The sequence below is a fragment of the Theobroma cacao genome, chromosome 7 (assembly GCF_053813885.1).
Source record: "Theobroma cacao isolate CCN51 chromosome 7, ASM5381388v1, whole genome shotgun sequence".
NCBI lineage: Eukaryota > Viridiplantae > Streptophyta > Magnoliopsida > Malvales > Malvaceae > Theobroma > Theobroma cacao.
This window is the reverse complement of record NC_142645.1, coordinates 12,141,554-12,162,438: the sequence shown is the minus strand read 5'-3', so window position 1 is coordinate 12,162,438 and position 20,885 is coordinate 12,141,554. Positions and strand designations below refer to the sequence as shown.

Below are 20,885 nucleotides of genomic sequence, written 5' to 3'. Positions count from 1 at the left end.
TTTCAAGAGAAAAAGTGTGAAAAATCAAGGAAAACAAGTGAAAAAGGTAAGATTTTTCAATTTAAACTTGAAACCTATTTTCCTTAAGCATTTCTCCTTATTTTTCATGGTTAAATTACATGTTTTCATGATGAATTCATGGCTGGTCAAAATGGGTATGGAGAGAGAAAGATGTTGGATTGATTTGATTTTAAGATATGTTAGTGTTTTTAGTTAGTTTAGCATATTTAGAAGAAAAACAACAAGAAAAGAATCCATTCTCCCCATGAGTCTTCATTGACCGAATCTTCCTTGATGTGTGTGGGTGATGGATTGTTATTATTTCAAGAGAAATGGCTTAGAAAATGATGAATAATGGTGAGAAAAATTAAGTAGGAAAAATCACGGTGTTAGTGCACTATAATGGCCGAATTTTTCCATGAAGAAATGGGAGGGTTTTGATGCTGAAATTGGTGTTATTTGAATAATGTTTGGTGAATTGAGGTATTAAAAAAGAAATGGAGCAATTTGGAACTAAATTGGACGTGTTAGCCAATTAATCGGGTGATAAGTCGAATTAGGCCAATACCGGGGATTAGATGGTTACTAGTGCATTTTGCATTCCATATCATGCATTAGTAGTCTAAATTAGGTTAATTTCAATTTAGTACCAATGAAGTAAGTTTCTCGATTTTGTACTATGTCTAGGTGGTGAATCCTCCGATAAAGGTAAGGAAATTGTACCCGATGATCGATAGTCAGAGTACTCTAGAAATTTGACTCCCGAAATAGTGAGTAACCTTATCATCATTTTAATTATCTAAAGTATATTTTAACTTGGTTTTGGTGAAATTTTATGAAAATGAGTTAAATGGCTAATTTTAGGTTTTGCAAACAAAAATGTGTTTAAATGAAAAGATTTTATAAATTATCTTGAAACGAAATAACGATTTTGAAAATAGAGTAATTGGAGACCACCGATATGTTGTAAATTTATGATTGAAAATTGATAGCTTATGTTATATTGTTATTGTGTTGGCATGACTAGTTGGGCTGTGTTTTATGAATTGCATGAATTTTTTTATTTTACCCTTGTAGACTGGGTAGTAAAATATTAGCCATGTCATGCTGTCAAAAATTTTATTGTATGGTGGGTTTAGCTTGTTGCAGTAGGCGGATTCTGTGGATCAGTCTATTAGAGGGGCACGGAATTCGGATATATATATATGTACCTCGGTCGAAGAGGCGCGTAGGGTATCTCTTGAGGTATGGACAGAGTTCACGTCACGCCAAACCATCTCGTGATGATGAACTCCGCTAACGCCAAGGAATGGTTGTGTTTTTCAAACTAATATGTTTACGTGTATACGAACTTTTTAATAGCCTTGACCGACTCGGTTAGATGCCTCGGCCAAGGTATCCCCGAGAATGATTTTGGTAGGAGCCAAACTTTTAAAATACTCATAAGCCATGATGAATATTTAAATGAAATGAATATTTATGTTATGAAATACATATTGAGATGAAATATTTTAATTGTCTCATTTTACTCGACTTTAGATATTTCGGATGATGTTTGTTTACTCACTGGGATTATAAATTCTCACCACCCTCCTTTCCATCCATTTCAGGTTCAGATTAGGCTGTAGATAACTGAGTTCATCGAGGACTACCCTTGGATTTGCATTCCTTCAAACTGTAGATTCACAGTCCTATTTACTTTTGGTTATTCGAAGGCCCACTTGTTATTGTAAATTAAATTAAGTACTCTGACTTACTGTATTACAGTATGTATGAATTTATTTAGCTTTTACGCTATAAAAATTATTTAATTATAACTCTATAAATATTGTTTTATAAGAAAATAGAATATTTTACTTAATATTTCTTTTATTTTCTTATTATATCCAAATAATCATAATTTTGTTTTAAACGAATGTTCTAGACATCTAAATTTATTTTTGATTTTGAAATATGTGTTCTGAACTTATATACTACATTATTAGCTGGCTTCAAAATTTTTGAAAAAATAACCAAAATACCCATGTGAGACGAAAATTAATATTTTATTTGTTTTAAGTTAGAAACAACTTAAAATCTTTTAGAACACGATATTTGGCAATGGTTGCTCACAAGAGAAATGAGAAACTGATATTAAAGCCTTGCGGGGTTTTGGGTTGACATTCCGGGTAATGAGTGTCTATTGGGACATTGCGGCGGTTGTCACGGGCTCAAGGGGAGTACCGGGTCATGACACCATTTATGGGGTTGTGAAGAACAATGCAGTCCATTTTGGGCAATTTGATTTCCTTTTTTTGATGTTTTGTGGTCCTTGAGGGAGTCCATGTATTATGTGTCTCCATTCTTCACCAGTGAATTCCTGCTACTCAAAACAAAACTATTTATTCAAAAAGAAAAGCATTAAAACTAACAAGGGATTTACAGTTTTCACCCAAACCCTAAAATTATCACCTTAAAAAAATAAAAGAAATAAATACCTCTCCTTTTCAATATCTCTTTTGTTACGATCAGAAACTCCCATCGAGCCCGTGACAACCGCCGCGAAGCCTCGACAGACATTCTTTTCCCGAATGCCCTTCGAGACCTCGCAAAGCTTTTGTACTAGTTTTTCCATTCCTCTCTCTTTTTTCTTTTTTTTTTGAATAATAAAATAAAATAAAAATATTAATTAAAATAATTTATTTTAATGTAAAACAATATATATTTTTTTGAAACATCAAAAATTAATTTACTACAAATAAAAATAAAATAAATTTATACATGCTGTAATATAGAAAACTGGAGTATGCAATTTAAATTACAATGACACGTGGGCTCCAAAATAACTGAGAAGGTTTAAGTCTATAACCTTGCTTTCTAGGATGCAACTCTAAAATTTACTTCTCGATGCAATTGACAGTCTACTGCCTATTCTGAGCCTGAAAAATGTATAGGAAGAAGGGGTGAGATTATAAAATCTCAGTGAGTAGACAGACATCATCAAAATAATCTAAAGCCAAGTAATAGGAGACAATTAAAATAATTCATCCCAGCATGAGTTTCACAACTTGGAAGTTCATCCCAACCCATATAAATAATTGGATTTCATCCAATTATTCAACATGGGTTATGCACTTTTCAAAAACTTAGCCTTTGACAAAAATTCATTCTCGGGGATACTCCGTGAAGGCATCTTACCTAGACCACCAAGGCTGTTTATTGTCACACACACAAACACATTTCGCCTCTGACAACACAGTCGTTCCTTGGTGTTGGCTGAGTCTCAGTTTCACGTGGTGGCTAGCATCAAGTGTACTTAAATCCTACCTCGGGAGTTATTCTCTATGCCTCTCCAATCGAGGTAAGCTCAATAATTGGGAATCGTGCCCCTCTAATTAGGCTAGCCCACGGAACCCCCATCAATGCAGTGCCCACTTTATAATCCACCAACCAATAAAATCACAATAGTATGACATGGCTCACTTAACACATTCAAGGCAAATCAAAGTAGTTCACATATTTTTTAAATCATAAAAATAACCAGTCATACCCACATTTATCATAAGCCATTTGATGTAAAATCATAGATAAACAACACAATCATAGTATAGGTCTCCAATTACTCTATTTTTGAAATCATTATTAAATTTTCAAAAATTTTATAAAATTATTTTATAAAATCTCATTTTCCCATAAAACACAATAATTTTTCAACTAAACCATTTTTCCATAAAATCACACAATTAAATAAATCTACTCTAGATAATTAAGACGATAGTAAGTTTACTCACTATACTAGGAGTAGATAAACTCCTATTCTCGGTCCTCGGGTGTAGTCTTTTGCCCGTATCAGATAGCTCACCACCTATCCACAATACATGACACAAAAAATTCAATAATTTGTGTCAAATCAATATATATTATTTCAGGCTCTTATCCATGCGTATGCACTAGATAGGGTGTGAAATGTTTGGACAATCGCTTAATTATGGTGTCCGACCTAACTCGCCTATACACAGTGTAAATTTATAAAATCTCCAATTCCATCCATTTCAATTTCAATTATCCAATTATATCCACAATACCTCAATGACTGTGAATATGGTCTAATTTATCAGTTCGGACCACAAATTACGCTTCTACCCCTAGTGGGTAAAAATTTCAATTTTTGCACCAAAAATTCTCATTTAATTTCCAACCTCATAATTCATCATTTTTCCATCTAATTCTCTTAAAATAAAGTCAACATCATCCTCACACACCATTGGCTAGATTCGGCCTAGAGCAATTCATGGAGAAAATGAATATTTTTCTTGTTGTTTTACTCATAAACATGTTAAACTAACACTAAACACTAACATAGTTCAAAATCAAATTAATCTAACAACTTTCTCTCTCTAAACCCATATGATCAGATTTGAATCCATCATCAAAACACATAATTTAACTATGAAAAATAAGGAGAAATGCATGGAAATGATAGATCTTAAGTTAAGCTTGAAAATCATACCTTTAAACACTTGATTCCTTGAAAAATCACACTTTTTCTTTGAATTTTCTCACTCTAGGGTTTGTTCTTATTTCTCTCTCTCTCCTGCTGGTTTTGGCTGACCCTCCCAATGAAGAATTCTGGAATTTTCAAGCCTTTTAATAGGTTTAATACAATATTATTATTTTATTTACATTTTAAATATTTTATTATTTTATTTTTTTCTAGCCATCTTTTTTACTTTCTTTTTCTACCACTCAATCCTCTTCACTTATCCATGTCTTCCATGAAATTTCTAGACTTTTCCAAAGTTTTGGTGGAGTAAATTTTTAAAAATTACACTTTTACCCCCGTAAAAGTGAAAAATTACATTTTTACCCCAAAAATTGAAAAATTGCCAAAATGCATAATTTTCACTCCTTATACTCATATCATGCTCCATTTAATCAAATTTGATCTAAATTCTCTCTAAAAATTCAATTTCGTCCTCGGGTGGCAAAATTACCATTTTACCCCATAACCTGGTCAATTTTCCTGATTGATTCCAAATTGATCCTCGAACTCTGAATCACCATTCTAAGTAGATTTTGGGTTTTCAGAACTCTCAAATTCCTTTTAAATTTCTCATTTGAACTAGCTCGAGGTATAAATCAACTTCACAGCACCTCTAGGGGTAATACCGTTTTTTGTCGATTTCTCGAACTTCCTCAATATACAAATATTCTATCGAGCATGTGAATGACATTATAATTATTTTACAAAGCAGGATTTGACATCTTCCCTTTATTATTATTGGTAGTGCCATATTTAAAAACCAAATAAGTTTTTAAGAAATTTCCCTTGATCGTGCAATGGAAGGAAGACTTTATTTTTTTGTCCTTTTACGGTTGAAGAGAATTTAAAACCTTGAATTAAGAAAATAGTTTCAGTAGTGAAATTAATAGAATAAGAGAATAGATTTTCTTTTTCCATGTTATGTTGAACCCAATTTAAGTCCTAACACCATTATTAATGACAAGAAACATGATGGTGATCTTTAGAATTCGGGACAGGGACATATCTATTGGGGTTTAAGCGACATTATCTGTCCCACTATTATAGCAAGAATCTTGACTAAAACTTGATGTTTTAATGTCGTTAAAACATTAACTGAGTATAACATGTGACAAGTGGAATTCCAAGTATTATAGCAAGGTTATATAGGTTATGTAATAATAATAATTAAATAGACATGTGACAATAGTCTAACTCCACTTGTACATGACATTAAAATTAATATTATGATCTTATCCATGACGGAAAAAAAAAGAGTTATGACATGTTAACTGAAAATTCCTAACAATATTAAAAGTTTTATTTTTTTGTATTTTTTTTGTATGATTTACAAATTAGACAATCAATTTATGACATCTTAAGCTATTTAGCTTTGTTCATTGGTTTTTTATATTGGATTATAATTGTAAATGTCATAAACAGAAAGATGGCTATGAATTTACTGCTTGTTTTTTGTTAGACGTCACCAGACCTTGCATGCAGTGGCGGAGCCTCCTTTACCATGGCTTCCCAAAATTTTTAAATTTTTTTATATTATATACAATTTTTGAAAATTTTTTATATATTTTTCTATTGGTCCCCTCAAAATAATTTTTTATTTAATAATTAATACAAATAAAGAATAACAAAATGATTTCACAAGCCTCAATTTTAAAGGTTTTTTTTTGTTTTCTTCTCTCAATTTATATTATTATTTTTATTTATATTTGTTTATTTTTTTCATTTCTATTTTATTTGTTCATATATTTTAAATCTCTATAGATTTTCTTTTTCAAATTTCTACGAACCATCAACCATTTTTTTTTTTTTGTTATGTCATATATGGATTCTATCTTTTACTTACCATGTTCTTATTTTTTCTGTTATATGGATTTTATGTTTTATAATTTTAATTTTTAAAAATTAATAAATAATTATGTAATTCTTAAACATAAGTTGTAATGTTGTACTGTTGCTTAAAATTTCATCAATATATCATTTTTTTATTAATATTTATTATATAAGAGGAAATTATCTTGAATATATCTTTTTTATATGTTTTACGTTTTATATTTAGTTGAAAGGAAATTATCTTGAATATATAGCCTTTAAACAATCTTGATCATATAAGAGGAAATTATCAACCTTGTTTATTGTATTTAACTATTTATGTTTTATGTATTATAGTTTTATATTTATTATTATAAGCTTAAATAAAAATAAAATAAGAGTATTAGAGGTTGAGTACATTAATATTTTTTTCAGGTCTTATTAAAGTATGAGTAAGTTGAAAATAATTCACAAATTCTTTAAAAGAAAAGATGAAAATCGTCAAAATGATTCTTCTACACTTGAGCCACCAAGCCTTAATGCTTCAACTCATGAACAAGAGCAATGTGAATCAAAACATCTAAGACTCAATCCTAAAGAAATGAATATTTTTCAATACATAATTAATAATTGATAAATTTGAATTTAAGAAACATGGTCCATCACAACTTTCGGACTATTGTAAGTTTTTTTTTTGTTAATTAACATGTTATATAAAATTATTTTTTATTATCAATCTTTTGATTGTTGGTTAAGTTCAACATATTAGTTTTTAAAATTTTTAACCCTTATATTTCTATTTTTGACCACCTTAACAAAAGTTGGCTAGTTCCGCCCCTGCTTACATACCAATAAAGTCTATGTATATGCCAAATGGTGAATGGAATATATATCAGACAATTAGTCTCCAAACCTTATCTTAGATGCCACTAAAGTCATTTTGTTGATTCAGAAATCTATAGTAAATTGATTACAAGGAGGACCTGCTACACTTTAATTATGTGACATCCTTATTAACGTGGAAACTTAAGTACCAAACACTGCACTTCTTGAACGGCACCGTGACTTCAAATGTACACTAAGAGATTAACAAATAAGCTAGTAATTAAGCTACACTGTTTTACAGATATTCACACTGATGACTTAATTATGGACTTTTCAATATATATGAAGAGCTCTGATATATTTCCAATGTGCTCTGTAATTTTACTTAATAATTTCTTAAATGGTCAATATTTATTTGTAAAATTTATAAAATTTACACCTTTTTATTGCATATTAGAATGTTGTATGTGTTGCTATGCTTTTAGCTGCCTATTTTAAATGCTGCAGTACATGGCTACATATTAATTTTGCTACAAAATCTTATAAAAAGTGCCATTAAATTTTTCTATACATTGGTTAAAATGACACTTTTTTTAAGTGCAACCTTAAACTAAGGCAGTAAAATTTTCACTTATAGCTGCAATTTTTTCTACAGCCATAGGTAAAAAATGTTGTAGTGTATTTTACTTGTTAATCTCTTAGTGTCCGTTTGGAGTTATAGTGCCATTCAAGCATCAACCTAAATATTTGGCACTCAACTTTCTACGTTAATAAGGATGTCACATAATTGAAGTGTTGCAAGTCGTCCTTGTAATTAATTTAGTACAGATTCTTAATCAACAAAATGACTTTAATGGCATCTAAGATAAGGTCCAGAGACTAACTGTTTGATATATATTCAACATTCACCTTTAAATAAACGTCATATTTTTGGCACATACCTAGAGTTTATTGGCATGCATGAAAGGTCTAGCGACAAGACACGTACTGAAAATCCTCTTTTTCTTAAATAAAAAAAAAGAATTGTAAATTCACAACCATCCTTTTGTTCGTGACATTTACAAGTTAATATTACAATTATATCCAATATAAAAAACCAATGAATAAAACTAAATAGATTAACAAATTAATACCATGTTGAGACTTGCATAAGATGAGACTTAAACCTAAATTTAAAAATTTAAAGAGTTATTTGTTAAATTTATGTAGAATTAATTTAACTAATTCAGGATTAATCATAACAGAAATTTAAAATTAAAAATGTAACTGATTCTTAATACATGATTTGACAATGGAAAAAATATTAACCAAATTAACTGTTGAGATTCAATCTACTAAGATCTTCTTCTTTCTTGATCAATTAACTTTACAATGGTAAAAAACCTCAACTCTATACAAGTATAGATTGATCGTCTAGGGTGAAACAGACACCAATTATTAAGTTAGAAAAACTTTAGCTGACTTGAGAATCATTTAATCAAAATTATAAACAAAATCCAGCCCAAGAATCAAGTTAAAGTTGCAATCTTGTCAATCGTATTAAATACAGCAACTGGTACAGGATATATAGTTTCCATATGATAGTGGCATTTCTTTTTTCAAAAGGTTTTTATAGTGGCATTTAATGTTTAAAAATCAAGCCAAGGTATTCTTATCTTCAATTTTTTTAAAGAAGCCTAACTTGAAATACTAATAGATCTCTTTATATACCAAAAATCAGAATAAAAGTAAATATCATTCCAATCCCCTTTATTCGTATGTATGCAGAACAATAAGGTAATTAAATCTTATGAAAATCAAGTATTCAACCAATAAGATCCAAAAGGGGTAGAAAGTTTGGATTTGTTAGCAGTTCTATGACAATGCTAGAAGAGCAAGCTGGAATCTAAACGGTCTTGATTTTTGGATCACAAGATCTGTGTCAATATTACTAGATTTGATCCAAATGCCCTCTGGAGAACGAGATCTTGTCATATTGAAAATGGTCTTGATGAAGCAAATTTAGATGAGTAGAGTAAGACTGTTGTAGACTCTTTTTGGTACGGGAATTGAATCATTTGAGGATAGAAATAAGGCAATACAGAGTGGAGATGAAAGTAGAACATGTCTAGGGCAATTGGATGCTGAAATTCTTCTTTGACTTGAAAGAAGTTTAAGGGAGATTCCATCCTGGGTCGGATGATTGAAGAAGACAGAAAACAATTACCGCAAAATTATTTCTTATCACGTTTGAAGATGAAGAAATGATGGAAAGCATGAAGGGAGACAACTGGATTTGGCTTCTTTGGTGGTTCGATAAAGATGAGGTATACTTTGAAAATGTTATTTTAGTTAGTAGGAAATGTTGGCTTCTTTCTTGCTCTGTCAGCTGTGCCCTGAAGCTGATGTTTTTGTTTATTGGTTGTTCTGTTTATGGGTTGTGAACAACTTCTCTGTCAGGTTGTATTCTAAGGGATATCTCTTCCCTTTTTTTGTAATGAAATTTCTCTCTTTCAAGAAGGAAATGTTGGGTTTCTTGTAGTTATCTCTCCACTTTGTGATGACCAAATCATAGTTAATAAATTGATGCGGATGGAAGAAGCTGATGTTCAATAATTTTGTAAAGTTTTTCTTTTCTCCTTTTTTTTTGTCAAATTCTATGTGTAGGGTGGTTGAGGGATTTTTGCTGTTATTAATTTTGGGTGGATTGTTTCTTTGTTTTTTTAGTTGTTTTGTTCGGTTATCCCTGATTGTGTGGGATTAAGGAGTGGACTTAGAATCTGTTCTATTTTTGAGTTTCATTGTTGTTTTCAAATATGAGGATTGTTTATTGGAATGTTAGAGGGTAAAGGAGTAGTGTCAATGCTGGTGTGGCTGCTATCGTTGCTTTCAATTAAGAGAAATGAATGCTAATTATGATAGGCTTTCTTTTTGATCCTAGACTTGGAATGGTTTGGACTCCACCTTCTTAGAGTGAACTTAAATTTAATGTTGATAGATCTATTAAAGGTAAACTTGGTCCTGTGGGGTGTGGAGAAGTGTTAAGAGATTACTATTGGACAACTTTTTGGACCCCTTGGAGTATAGGATTCTAATTTTGTGGAATTGGTGACCATTAATTATGCATTTTAGCTGTTTATTTCATCAGCTTAGGTCGGTTCGAAAACTATGATAGTTGAGTTTGATTTCACAGTGGCAATTTCCTGGATGTGCAATGAGAAGTTTAGACTATGGGGCAAATGTTATTTTTTTTTTAATGAAATTGACAACTTGAGGAAAATTATTGATGACATTGTTTTTCTGCATAATTATAGAAAAGTTAATGTTTTTGTGGACTCTCTTGCTAAATGTGGTGTTGATTGAGATGAAATGTTTCGAGATGGTTTTTCTAGTGGCTTGTCACTGATTTGGACTTTGTTTTTTTTTTTTTTTTTTGCTCTCAAGGTGTTTTGTCTGTATTTCTGTGATTGATTTTTGTTATAAAGATTTTAATAATTTTTAGCTTTCACTATTATTAAATTTTTATTCTGATTGACAAAAAAAATGAAATCTTATGGAAATCAAGTATTTAACCAATAAGAGGTAATAACCTTTACAATTATAATCCAATATAAAAAAACCCACTTAAGATGGAACTCAAACTTAAATTTAAAAGTTTAAAGAGTTATTTGCTTAATTTTATGTATAATTAATTTATACTAATTTAAGATTTACCATAACAGGAATTTATAATTAGAAAATGTATTTGATTCTTAATATGTGATTTGACAACTGAATCAATATTAATTAAATAACTGTAATATATTAAAAAAATTATCGATGTATATAATGTAAGTTATTTAATTGTGAATATAAATTTTTCATATAATTAATATTTAACCTTAACATAAATTTAAAAAAAAAACAATTATCTATTTCCATCCTATCTTTTAGTGATCACTATTACAAGATTTGGATATATGAAAAAATTTCAATCCTGGCTACTCATTTATTGAACTTGGAATGCCACATTTTGTAAATGGAGAATGCCCCTTCCAATTGCATTCGAGCCATGTTAAACGAAGAATGATTCATGGACCAAAATGAAACATTAAGTCTTAGTCAAGATTCTTGCTATAATAGTGGGACAGATAATGTCACTTAAACCTGAATAGAGATCTTCTATAGCAATTTCCTACCCCCTTCTCTATCCCAACCTCTAAAGCACCATCATGTTTCTTCTCATTAATAATGGTGTTAGGACTTATTTGGTTTCAACATAACACCCATAAAGAGAATCTATTCTTTCTTATTCTATTTCACTATTGAAGATTTTTTTTATGCAAGATTTTTCTAATTGATAAATTATGAATGAAAATCAACATCATGAGAGGTCAAAGATGCTAATGATGCAAATTACTCCAATTCTCATTTTTTTAAAGAATTTTCAAGACTAGGGCCTCAAGCACTTCACAATAGGGAAACACAAAGTAGTAGCATCGAGCCACTAATTCATCAATTTCTTACCATCAGGGCCATAGTTTTCATTTGGAAAATTGGATTTTCAATTGTTTTCCAACATAAATTCACAGTAATTGAAAATTTTGAATAATTTATACCATTGTAACAAGAGTGACCAAATTGAAGTCACGAACTAAAAGACATCCATTTAGTCAGTAAAATTTCATAACATATATGTAATGATAAAATATATATAAAAATAAAAATAAATATATTGTTTTTACTTTTCCTATGAATGAGATTGTAAATTCTATATCTAATATAAGTTATTTCTTGCTCTGTCAGCTGTGCCCTGAAGCTGATGTTTTTGTTTATTGGTTGTTCTGTTTATGGGTTGTGAACAACTTCTCTGTCAGGTTGTATTCTAAGGGATGTCTCTTCCTTCTTTCTGCAATGAAATTTCTCTCTTTCAAAAAGGAAATGTTGGGTTTCTTGTAGTTATCTCTCCACTTTGTAATTACCAAATCATAGTTAATAAATTGATGAGGATGGAAGAAGCTGATGTTCAATAATTTTGTAAAGGTTTTCTTTTCTCCTTTTTGTTTGTCAAGTTCTATGCGTAGGGTGGTTCAGGGATTTTTGTTGTTATTAATTTTTGGGTGGATTGTTGCTTTGGTTTTTAGTTGTTTTGTACCTTCTTGTTATTATTTCATCCTCTTAGTATGTACAATGAGAAGTTTAGATTATGGGGCAAATAATATTTTTTAATGAAATTGACAACTTGAGGAAAATTATTGGTGACATTGTTTTTCTGTATAACTATAGAGAAGCTGTACCCAAGCATTTGGTTAATTAATTGATACATAATCTCCTATCTAAAAGAGTAGGGTTCGAATCCCCTATCCTCCAACTATAAAAAAAAACAAAAAAAAAAAAAACTATAGAGAAGCTAACACTTCCATGACTCTCTTGCTAAATGTGGTGTTGATCAAGATGAAATGTTTTATGTTTAGTGGTAACTTTTGAGTTGAGATGGTTTTTCAAGTGGTTTGTCACCAATTTGAACTTTACTTTTTTTCTGTTAAGGTATTTTATCTGTATTTCTATTATTGATTTTTGTTATGAAGATTTTAATAATGTTTTAGCTTTCACTATTAATAAATTTTTATTCTGACTAACAAATTAAATCTTATGGAAATAAAGTATTTAACCAGTAAGAGGTAATAACCTTTACAATTATAATCCAATATAAAAAACCAAGGAACAAAATAAAATCGATTAAAAAATTAATCCCGTGTTGAGCTAAATGCACATAAGATGGGACTCAAACATAAATTTAAAAGTTTAAAGAGTTATTTGTTTAATTTTACGTGTAATTAATTTATACTAATTTAGGATCTACCATAACAAGCATTTAAAATTAGAAAACATATTTGATTCTTAATACGTGATTTGATAACAGAATCAATATTAATTAGATTAACTATTGGGATTTAATGTATTAGGATCTTCCTCTTCCTTGATCAATTAATTCTCCAATGGGTGAGAATCTTAACTCTATATAAGTACAAATTGATCATCTAGATTTGTAAATCATACAAAAAAATTACAAAAATAAAAAATAAAACTTTTCATATTCTTAGAAATTTTCAGTTAACATGTCATAACTCTTTGTTTTTTTCATGTATAAGATCATAATATTAAAATTAATTTCATGTGCAAGTGGAGTTAGACTATCGTCACATGTCTATTTTACATAACCTATATAATGTATAGGGACATGTATAAACCTTTTAATCTCATTCATAAAATTTAAAATTGTACAGATAGGTTATATAACAATTTTAGGATATCGTATTATAGTTAGTTTAATTTATTATAGTTAATAAGTCCAAAAAAAAGTTATTATAGTTAGTACTGTAATATATAAAAAAAATTATGAATGTATATAATGTAAGTTATTTAATTGTGAATATAAATTTTTCATATAATTAATATGTAACCTTAACATAAATTTTTTTTAAAAAAAGGCAATTATCTATTTCCATCTTATCTTTTAGTGGCGACTATTACAAGATTGAGATATATGAATGAACTTCAATGGTGTTTACTCAGTTATTGAACTTGGAATCCCACGTTTTCTAAATGGAGAATGCCCCTCCTAATTGCATTGGAGCCACGTTAAACAAAGACTGATTCATGGACGAAAATAAAAAGATTAAGTCTTAGTCAAGATTCCTGCTCCAGCAATTTCCGACCCCCTTCTAAAGGGCACCATCATGTTTCTTCTCATTAATAATGGACTGCATTATTCTTCACGGCTCCACAAATGGACCAAAACCAATACACACAGATTTATAAATTAACCTTTGAAAGACTTGATTGACTTATAGGAATACAAATTTTGATAGTTGTGACAATGGGGACATATACATGTCCATAGGCCTTATCTGTTAAATGTCTTGGTCCAGATTTCTACTAATGAATTGGGAGTTGGGGCAGATCATGTCAAGTGACCCCGGTCCTTACGGTCTTTATATATTACAAAGGATGATTAAAACACTGCTAGAGATGTGGTGAGAAGATAAAATAATGATTAAGGACATTAAGTTAAAATTAGATATGTTGAAAAATATTATAATATATGTGATATTTAAAATTCTAAAAAATGAATGAAAATAATTTTAAATTATTCTGATATTAAAATAATGGTAATAAATACATATTAATTATAATCATAATATAACTACACATATTTATAAGTAACAAATTGTACTTTTTGATATAAAAACAATTAATCATTGTAACCATCATCTATGAATGAAGAGTCCCCTTTTATATTTATTCTCTCTTTTAAGGAAAAGGTTGCAGGAAAAATCCCGGAAAATCTACTCTCATTTGCCTTTTTTAAAAAAAAAAAAATCTACTCCCATTTCACTGAACAATCCTTTCTACCTTTTCCACTTGCTTCTTTCAATTCAGAGGCAAAATGTGATCCTTGCTCAAGACTTTTGAGGTCAACAAGTCTTCTATTCTATGCCATAACAAAGTCCGGGAGTAATTGATGTTCAACCCCAGATTTGACATTAAAATAGAATGCTACAGTTTCAACTGAATTTTATTCTTAGATTGATTGATTAACTAAACTTTCCTTCATTACAAATTAATTATAGCACTACCAGTAACAGAGGAAAGAGAGAGTAGTGATTCTAAGAATATTACTTTTTATTTCTTTTATTTTTTTAATTTGATAATTTTAACGGTTTGGGTGGAAAATGTAACTCCCTTGTTAGTTTTAATTTTTTTTCTTTTTGAATAAATAATTTCACTGCCCCACATATAAAATAAAATTGGGGTCACGAATTAAAAGACATCAATTCAATCAGTAAAATTTTATAAAACATATGTAATGACAAAATATATATAAATATAAATAAATATATTGTTTTTGCTTGTCTTACGAATGAGATTATAAATTTTATATCTAACATATCCTTTAAATTTTTTAAAATTCAAATGTATAGTTAAAAAAAATTTTGCTTCCATCCTAATAGTAGGTGTGAGAAAGGCTAGTTAATTAAGTATTCAATGTTGTGGAAAACAAGGGCATGAGTCAAGTCTCGGGTTCACATTCTTTTGTCTTAAACCTTATTATATGTTAAAAGAGCCACTAGCTTAAATTGGGTAGGAAATGGAGGCCCCAAAATAATTACAAAGAAGAAGGCACCATGCCCCCCCTTGAACACGTTAGAAGCACAAAGAGCAACGTTTTCCCCAAGTCAACAAAGGAATTTCTACTTATATGAGAGAAATTTAATTATCATTTTCAGTTTAAAGCTGAAAAAAGTTGTAGTTGGTTTGGTTCGCTTTCCAAGTCTCTCAACGGTTTTAGCTCAACCACTCCAATTAATTTCAGTCATTATAGGTAAAAATAATTTATTATAAAAGAAAACTAAAAAATTACCGATTAATAATAAAAATTAAAAAAAAAAGAATATTTACTTTGATTTTAATGAATTTAATCATTATACTTGCATCAAATGTCAATTTAATGATCATGATTATCGGTGTTAAAATTTTATCTTTAACTTATATGACCTAATATTTTGGTGATGACATAACACAATGAGATGAATTAATTTTTATTTAAAAAAATCATATTTTATTTTTATTAATTAATAATTTAAATAATAAGAGGAAAAGCAGTATTAAAGAGATTGGTAGTAATAGTAGTGAAGAATGGAACTGCAACGGTGAGAAAAGAGGGCGGAAGGTGCACTCTCATTTCTCTGGCTTTTCCACTTTCATTTTTCAATTCAGGAGCAAAATGTGATCCTTGCTCAAGACTTTTGAGGTCAACAAGTCTTCTCATCTATTGCATAACAAGTCTTTGGGTAATTGATGCTCAACCGCATATTTGAAATTAAAATAGAATGCTATAGTTTCAACTAAATTTTATTCTTAGACTGACTGGTATCTTAAAATTTCCTTCATTATCAATTAATTATAGCACTACCAATAAGGGAGAAAAGAGAGAGTAGTGATTCTAAGAATATTAATGTTTATTTCTTCCATTTTTTTAAATTTGATAATTTTAGGGGTTTGGGTGGAAAATGTAACTCCCTTGTTAGTTTTAATGATTTTCTATTTGAATAAATAATTTCAATGCCAAAAGTGTTGTATTAGTCCCCTCCTCTGCATTATTTTTCACTGCCCCACATATATAGAATAAAAGCAATACACGAGATTCATAAAGTAACAATGACAACATATATATGTCCATACAGCTTTTCATCTTTGGCAATGGATGGACCCCTCTGTTTATGTCTTGCTCAACAAACATTTTGGCATCCTTATAGCATTGCAAAGACTCTGGTTTGACTTGGCAACCTATAAGTATACTACATGTTTCTCTTCTCATAACTATAACCAGAAATATGGGTTGCTTACTAATGCTTTATCAGCTTCTCTGTCTTCTGCTGTTTTGCTTGAGTTCTCAGCCTACTCTTTCATCCTCTTCATTTGCCCCTTCAACAACACCCCTATGCTCTCACAACGAGGCTTCTGCTTTGATGAAATTTAAAAGCTCCTTTTCCATCAAACAAACTGCTTCTGGGGAATGCAAAGATAGTAGCACCCCATCTTATCCCAAGACTGATTCATGGAAGAAAGGGATTGATTGCTGCTCATGGGATGGAGTCACTTGCGACAATATAGCAGGCCATGTGATTGGCCTTGACCTCAGTTGCAGTTGGTTATATGGTGTCATTCCTTCCAACAGCAGTCTTTTCCATCTTCCACACCTGCAGAACCTTAACCTCGCATATAATGATTTTAACGGTTCCAAGATGTCATCTGAGTTTGCTCAGTTTACAAGTCTAAAGCTACTCAACCTCACGGAGTCAGTCTTCGCAGGACAAATTCCACTCCAAATCTCCCACTTGTCAAAGTTGGTTTCACTTGATCTCTCTTGGAATAATTATCAAACACTTGACAAACGTATTTTGGGAGGACTTGTTCAGAACCTAACAGAGGTGAGACAATTGTTTCTTGATGGAATCAACATGTCTTCTATTAATCCTGAAGTCTTGATGAATATATCCTCTTCTTTAAGCTCTCTTAGTCTTGGAGATTGTGGTTTGAAAGGAAAATTCCCAAAAAACATTTTTCACCTGCCAAACCTCATGTTGCTTAATTTAGAAGGCAATGGGGAGCTCAATATCTATCTTCCAAAGTTCAACCAGAGCAACCATCTTGAGCTATTAGATCTAAGTGGCACGTCCCTTTCTGGAGCATTGCCTAATTCCATTGGCAATTTAGTTTCATTGAGATATTTGGTTCTAAGTGGCACATCCCTCTCTGGAGCATTGCCTAATTCCATTGGCAATTTAGTTTCATTGAAAGTTTTGGATTTAAGTTCTACGAATTTTTCTGGAGCATTGCCTAACTCAATTGGTAACCTAGTTTCCTTGGAAGAATTGAGTCTTGAAGGATGTGACTTTTCAGGAATAATTCCGAGATCATTAGTGAATCTCTTGCAACTTAATGTTTTGAGCCTCTCAAGGAATTATTTCAGTGGACAGATTCCACCCTCACTCACAAACCTATCTCAACTTGAATTGTTGGACATCTCTAAGAATCAACTAGAAGGTTCCATTCCAAATGAGGTAACTGCTTTTCCTAATCTAATCCATCTAGACTTATCTTTTAATTTTCTCAACGGTACATTTCCTTCATGGTTGTATACCACTTCCTCATTAAAGTCCATATATCTCCAACATAACCAGCTCAGTGGTTATATCAAGCAATTTCAACGCATATCACTAGAAGAGATATTTTTACATAATAATAAACTTCAAGGTCTGGATCCATCTTCAATATCTCAACTTGTGAACCTTACTAGGCTTGATGTATCATCAAATAATCTTAGTGGAATTGTAGAATCTGACCTATTTTCAAAACTCCAAAATCTCCAATACCTTGATCTTTCATATAACAATCTATACTTCAACTCTAACCATACCAGTACTGATTATACATTGCCTAATCTTTATCTTTTGTATTTGTCATCTTGCAATGTCAATCAATTCCCCCAATTTTTAAGAAGCTCAAAAGTTTTGGAAATGTTAGACCTTTCCAATAATAGAATCTACGGCAAGATTCCCAAATGGATGTGGGATGTTGGGAAAGACTCTTTGTTTTACTTAAATCTATCTCACAACTCTATGACAGAATTAGAGCAACTTCCATGGAAGAATATTCGAATTCTTGATTTAAGTTCGAATTTGATTCAAGGAGATCCTCCAATTCCACCTTTGACAACATCTACTTTTTTGATCTCAAATAACAATTTGAATGGAGAGATGTCTGATCTCATATGCAATGTGAGTTATCTTGAAATTTTAGACATGTCCCACAACCATTTGAGTGGAATTATTCCGCAATGCTTTGGAAAATTAAGCAAAAGCCTTCGTATGTTGAATCTAGGGACGAACAAACTTCATGGAACCATTCCTGCAACATTTGCAAAGGGATGTCAATTGGAGAATCTTAATTTGAATGCTAATCAATTGGAAGGGCCTTTGACACGATCCATCCTTAATTGTAGAAGTCTACAAGTACTAGATCTTGGCAACAATAAGATCAATGCTACATTCCCTCATTGGCTAGGAACTCTCCAAGAGCTAAAAGTTCTTGTAATGAAATCAAATCAAATGCAGGGTTCCGTAAATGGCAAAAGGCATACGCATTATTTTCGTAAGCTCCAAATTTTAGACCTCTCCAATAACAGTTTTACTGGACAGTTGCCAACTAGGTATATAGAAAATTTCAATGCTATGATGAATGTGGAAGAAAATAGAGATGTCATGCCGTATATTGGGGGTTCTGATAACAGAACGTATCAATTCTACACTTATTCTGTTCATTTGATCGAAAAAGGGCAAGAGGTTGAATTAATGAAAATTTTTGCCACATTAACAATCATTGATCTATCAAATAACAAGTTTGAAGGAGAGATTCCAAGAGTTATTGGAAAGCTTCATTCAGTCATTGGGCTTAACTTTTCTCATAATCACCTTATTGGTCATATTCCACCATCATTTGGAAATTTGATCAATCTTGAATGGTTAGACTTATCCTCAAACAAGCTGGATGGAAAGATTCCTGAGGAATTGCTGAATCTGACAATGCTTTCTTCCCTAAACCTTTCCACGAATGAACTTGTTGGGCACATACCTGAAGGCAAACAATTCAACACGTTTGAGAACAGTTCCTATGAAGGGAATGATGGATTATGCGGTTTTCCACTCTCTAGAGATTGCAGCAGTAATGAAGCACAACAGCCACCACCTTCAAATTTACAAGAAGAAGATGGCTCAAAATCTGAAATTAGATTTGGGTGGAAAGTTGTGCTAATTGGATACATGTCGGGATTTATGTTTGGAGTGGGTATGGGATATGCAGTTTTTCAGACCGGTAAACCCAAATGGATTGTGAGCTTGGTTGAAGCCAAACATCATCGAAGGCCAAAAAAGTCAAACAGGAATGCTTGCACTAGTCGGACAAGGAGTTAGTAATCATCAATGAGACTGCAGGTATGTTAATTGTTGTTCATCAAATGCGCTTTTTATTTAGCTGTTGCTAGTTTCTTTTGGTTAAGGAAAAACAAAGGTTAGTAACAATATATGTGTTAACTTTGGCCTATATATATTATTTAAAGACAAATATATACGACAGCTTCAAAGTTTTTACTAATTAATCTGGTCTTTGCATGTTCATTAATTAAATACTTAGTCCATGTTAATTATTATAATACTTAGTCCCATATTTTTTACTATGATTTGTATTATCCTTTTCATTGCAATTATTTTGCAACCTTTGTGGGTAATTGATGAATACGATCAAAATACAGGTTTTGTTGAAATTAATGAAGAAGAAGATGAAGAAATCACAAAAGCTGCTGGAATTATGATATGTGTGCTTTTCTTTTCTTTTTTCTTTTTTTTTTTTACAAAGCATGGTGTTTAGATTAGTTTTTCTTTTCGTTTGGTCAAAAACAACAGATGTTTAGGGTGGCTGTAATCTTCTTCTTTCAGTCTTTAGATTAGTTAGCTGCAATATAAATCACATCTCAATAAATTAAATTTATTTTAAACCTAAGGATCTTGTACTTTATATTAAAAATCTTAATAAATTATTTCAAAAAATATTATATTAAAGGTTTCTAAAAAATAAAGTTAAGTGTGGACTAAGCCAAGTCAGTAAAATAATATTTTCTAATTTTAGGGTCAAGCATAAAAACCTCCTTAAAAATTACATTTTATTGAATTTAAATGAAATTAACGTGAATTAAGCCAATGAAAGTGTGTTTGTTTATCCATTTTCTATTGATTAATATTATTTGCTTTTAATAAATTAGGTTTTTTCTCAATAAAAAAAGAAAGTCTTGAAATCTTTAGGTCTCAAGTTCAAGTCTTATTGTATGCTGACTTATTTATTAATTTATTATATGAATGTAATATGTGATATATATGAAAATAATTTTAATTGAAATTGAAATTTTTACTTATAATTGTAATTATCTCATAAGAAAATCTTACTTAGCTTTGATTACTTGTCATTTCAAATCACAGAGTTCCTCTCTTTTGTTTGGCCATTACCAGAAAGTGCAGACTATCTACACAAGGAGCATGAACACCTTCCTGTTATAAGCATCAATGCAGGGTGCATAAATGGAGCAGTGGAATTAGATGGTGTCGTTTATTCGGAAGATGATTGTTATGTGGGTGGTGATGTTATAAGGACTGAT

The 20,885-nt window shown here is 30.7% G+C and overlaps 2 protein-coding genes across 3 annotated transcripts in view; both read left to right on the top strand.

Moving 5' to 3' along the window:
• The window catches only part of LOC148761685 (kinesin-like protein KIN-14R), a 61,366-nt gene that overhangs the window by 15,395 nt on the left and 25,086 nt on the right, over nt 1-20,885 (top strand). The gene's annotated exons all lie outside the window — the stretch shown is intronic.
• On the top strand, nt 16,513-20,885 carry LOC148761688 (receptor-like protein 6). Of its 2 annotated transcripts, none has more exons than XM_088808041.1 (2): nt 16,513-19,671; nt 20,749-20,885. In XM_088808041.1, the coding sequence occupies exon 1, from the start codon at nt 16,513-16,515 to the stop codon at nt 19,648-19,650; it is 3,138 nt and encodes a 1,045-aa protein (XP_088664167.1). In that variant the 3' UTR covers nt 19,651-19,671; nt 20,749-20,885. The 2 variants fall into 2 exon arrangements, with proteins under 2 accessions (XP_088664167.1, XP_088664166.1); XM_088808040.1 differs by lacking the exon at nt 20,749-20,885 and adding an exon at nt 19,989-20,091.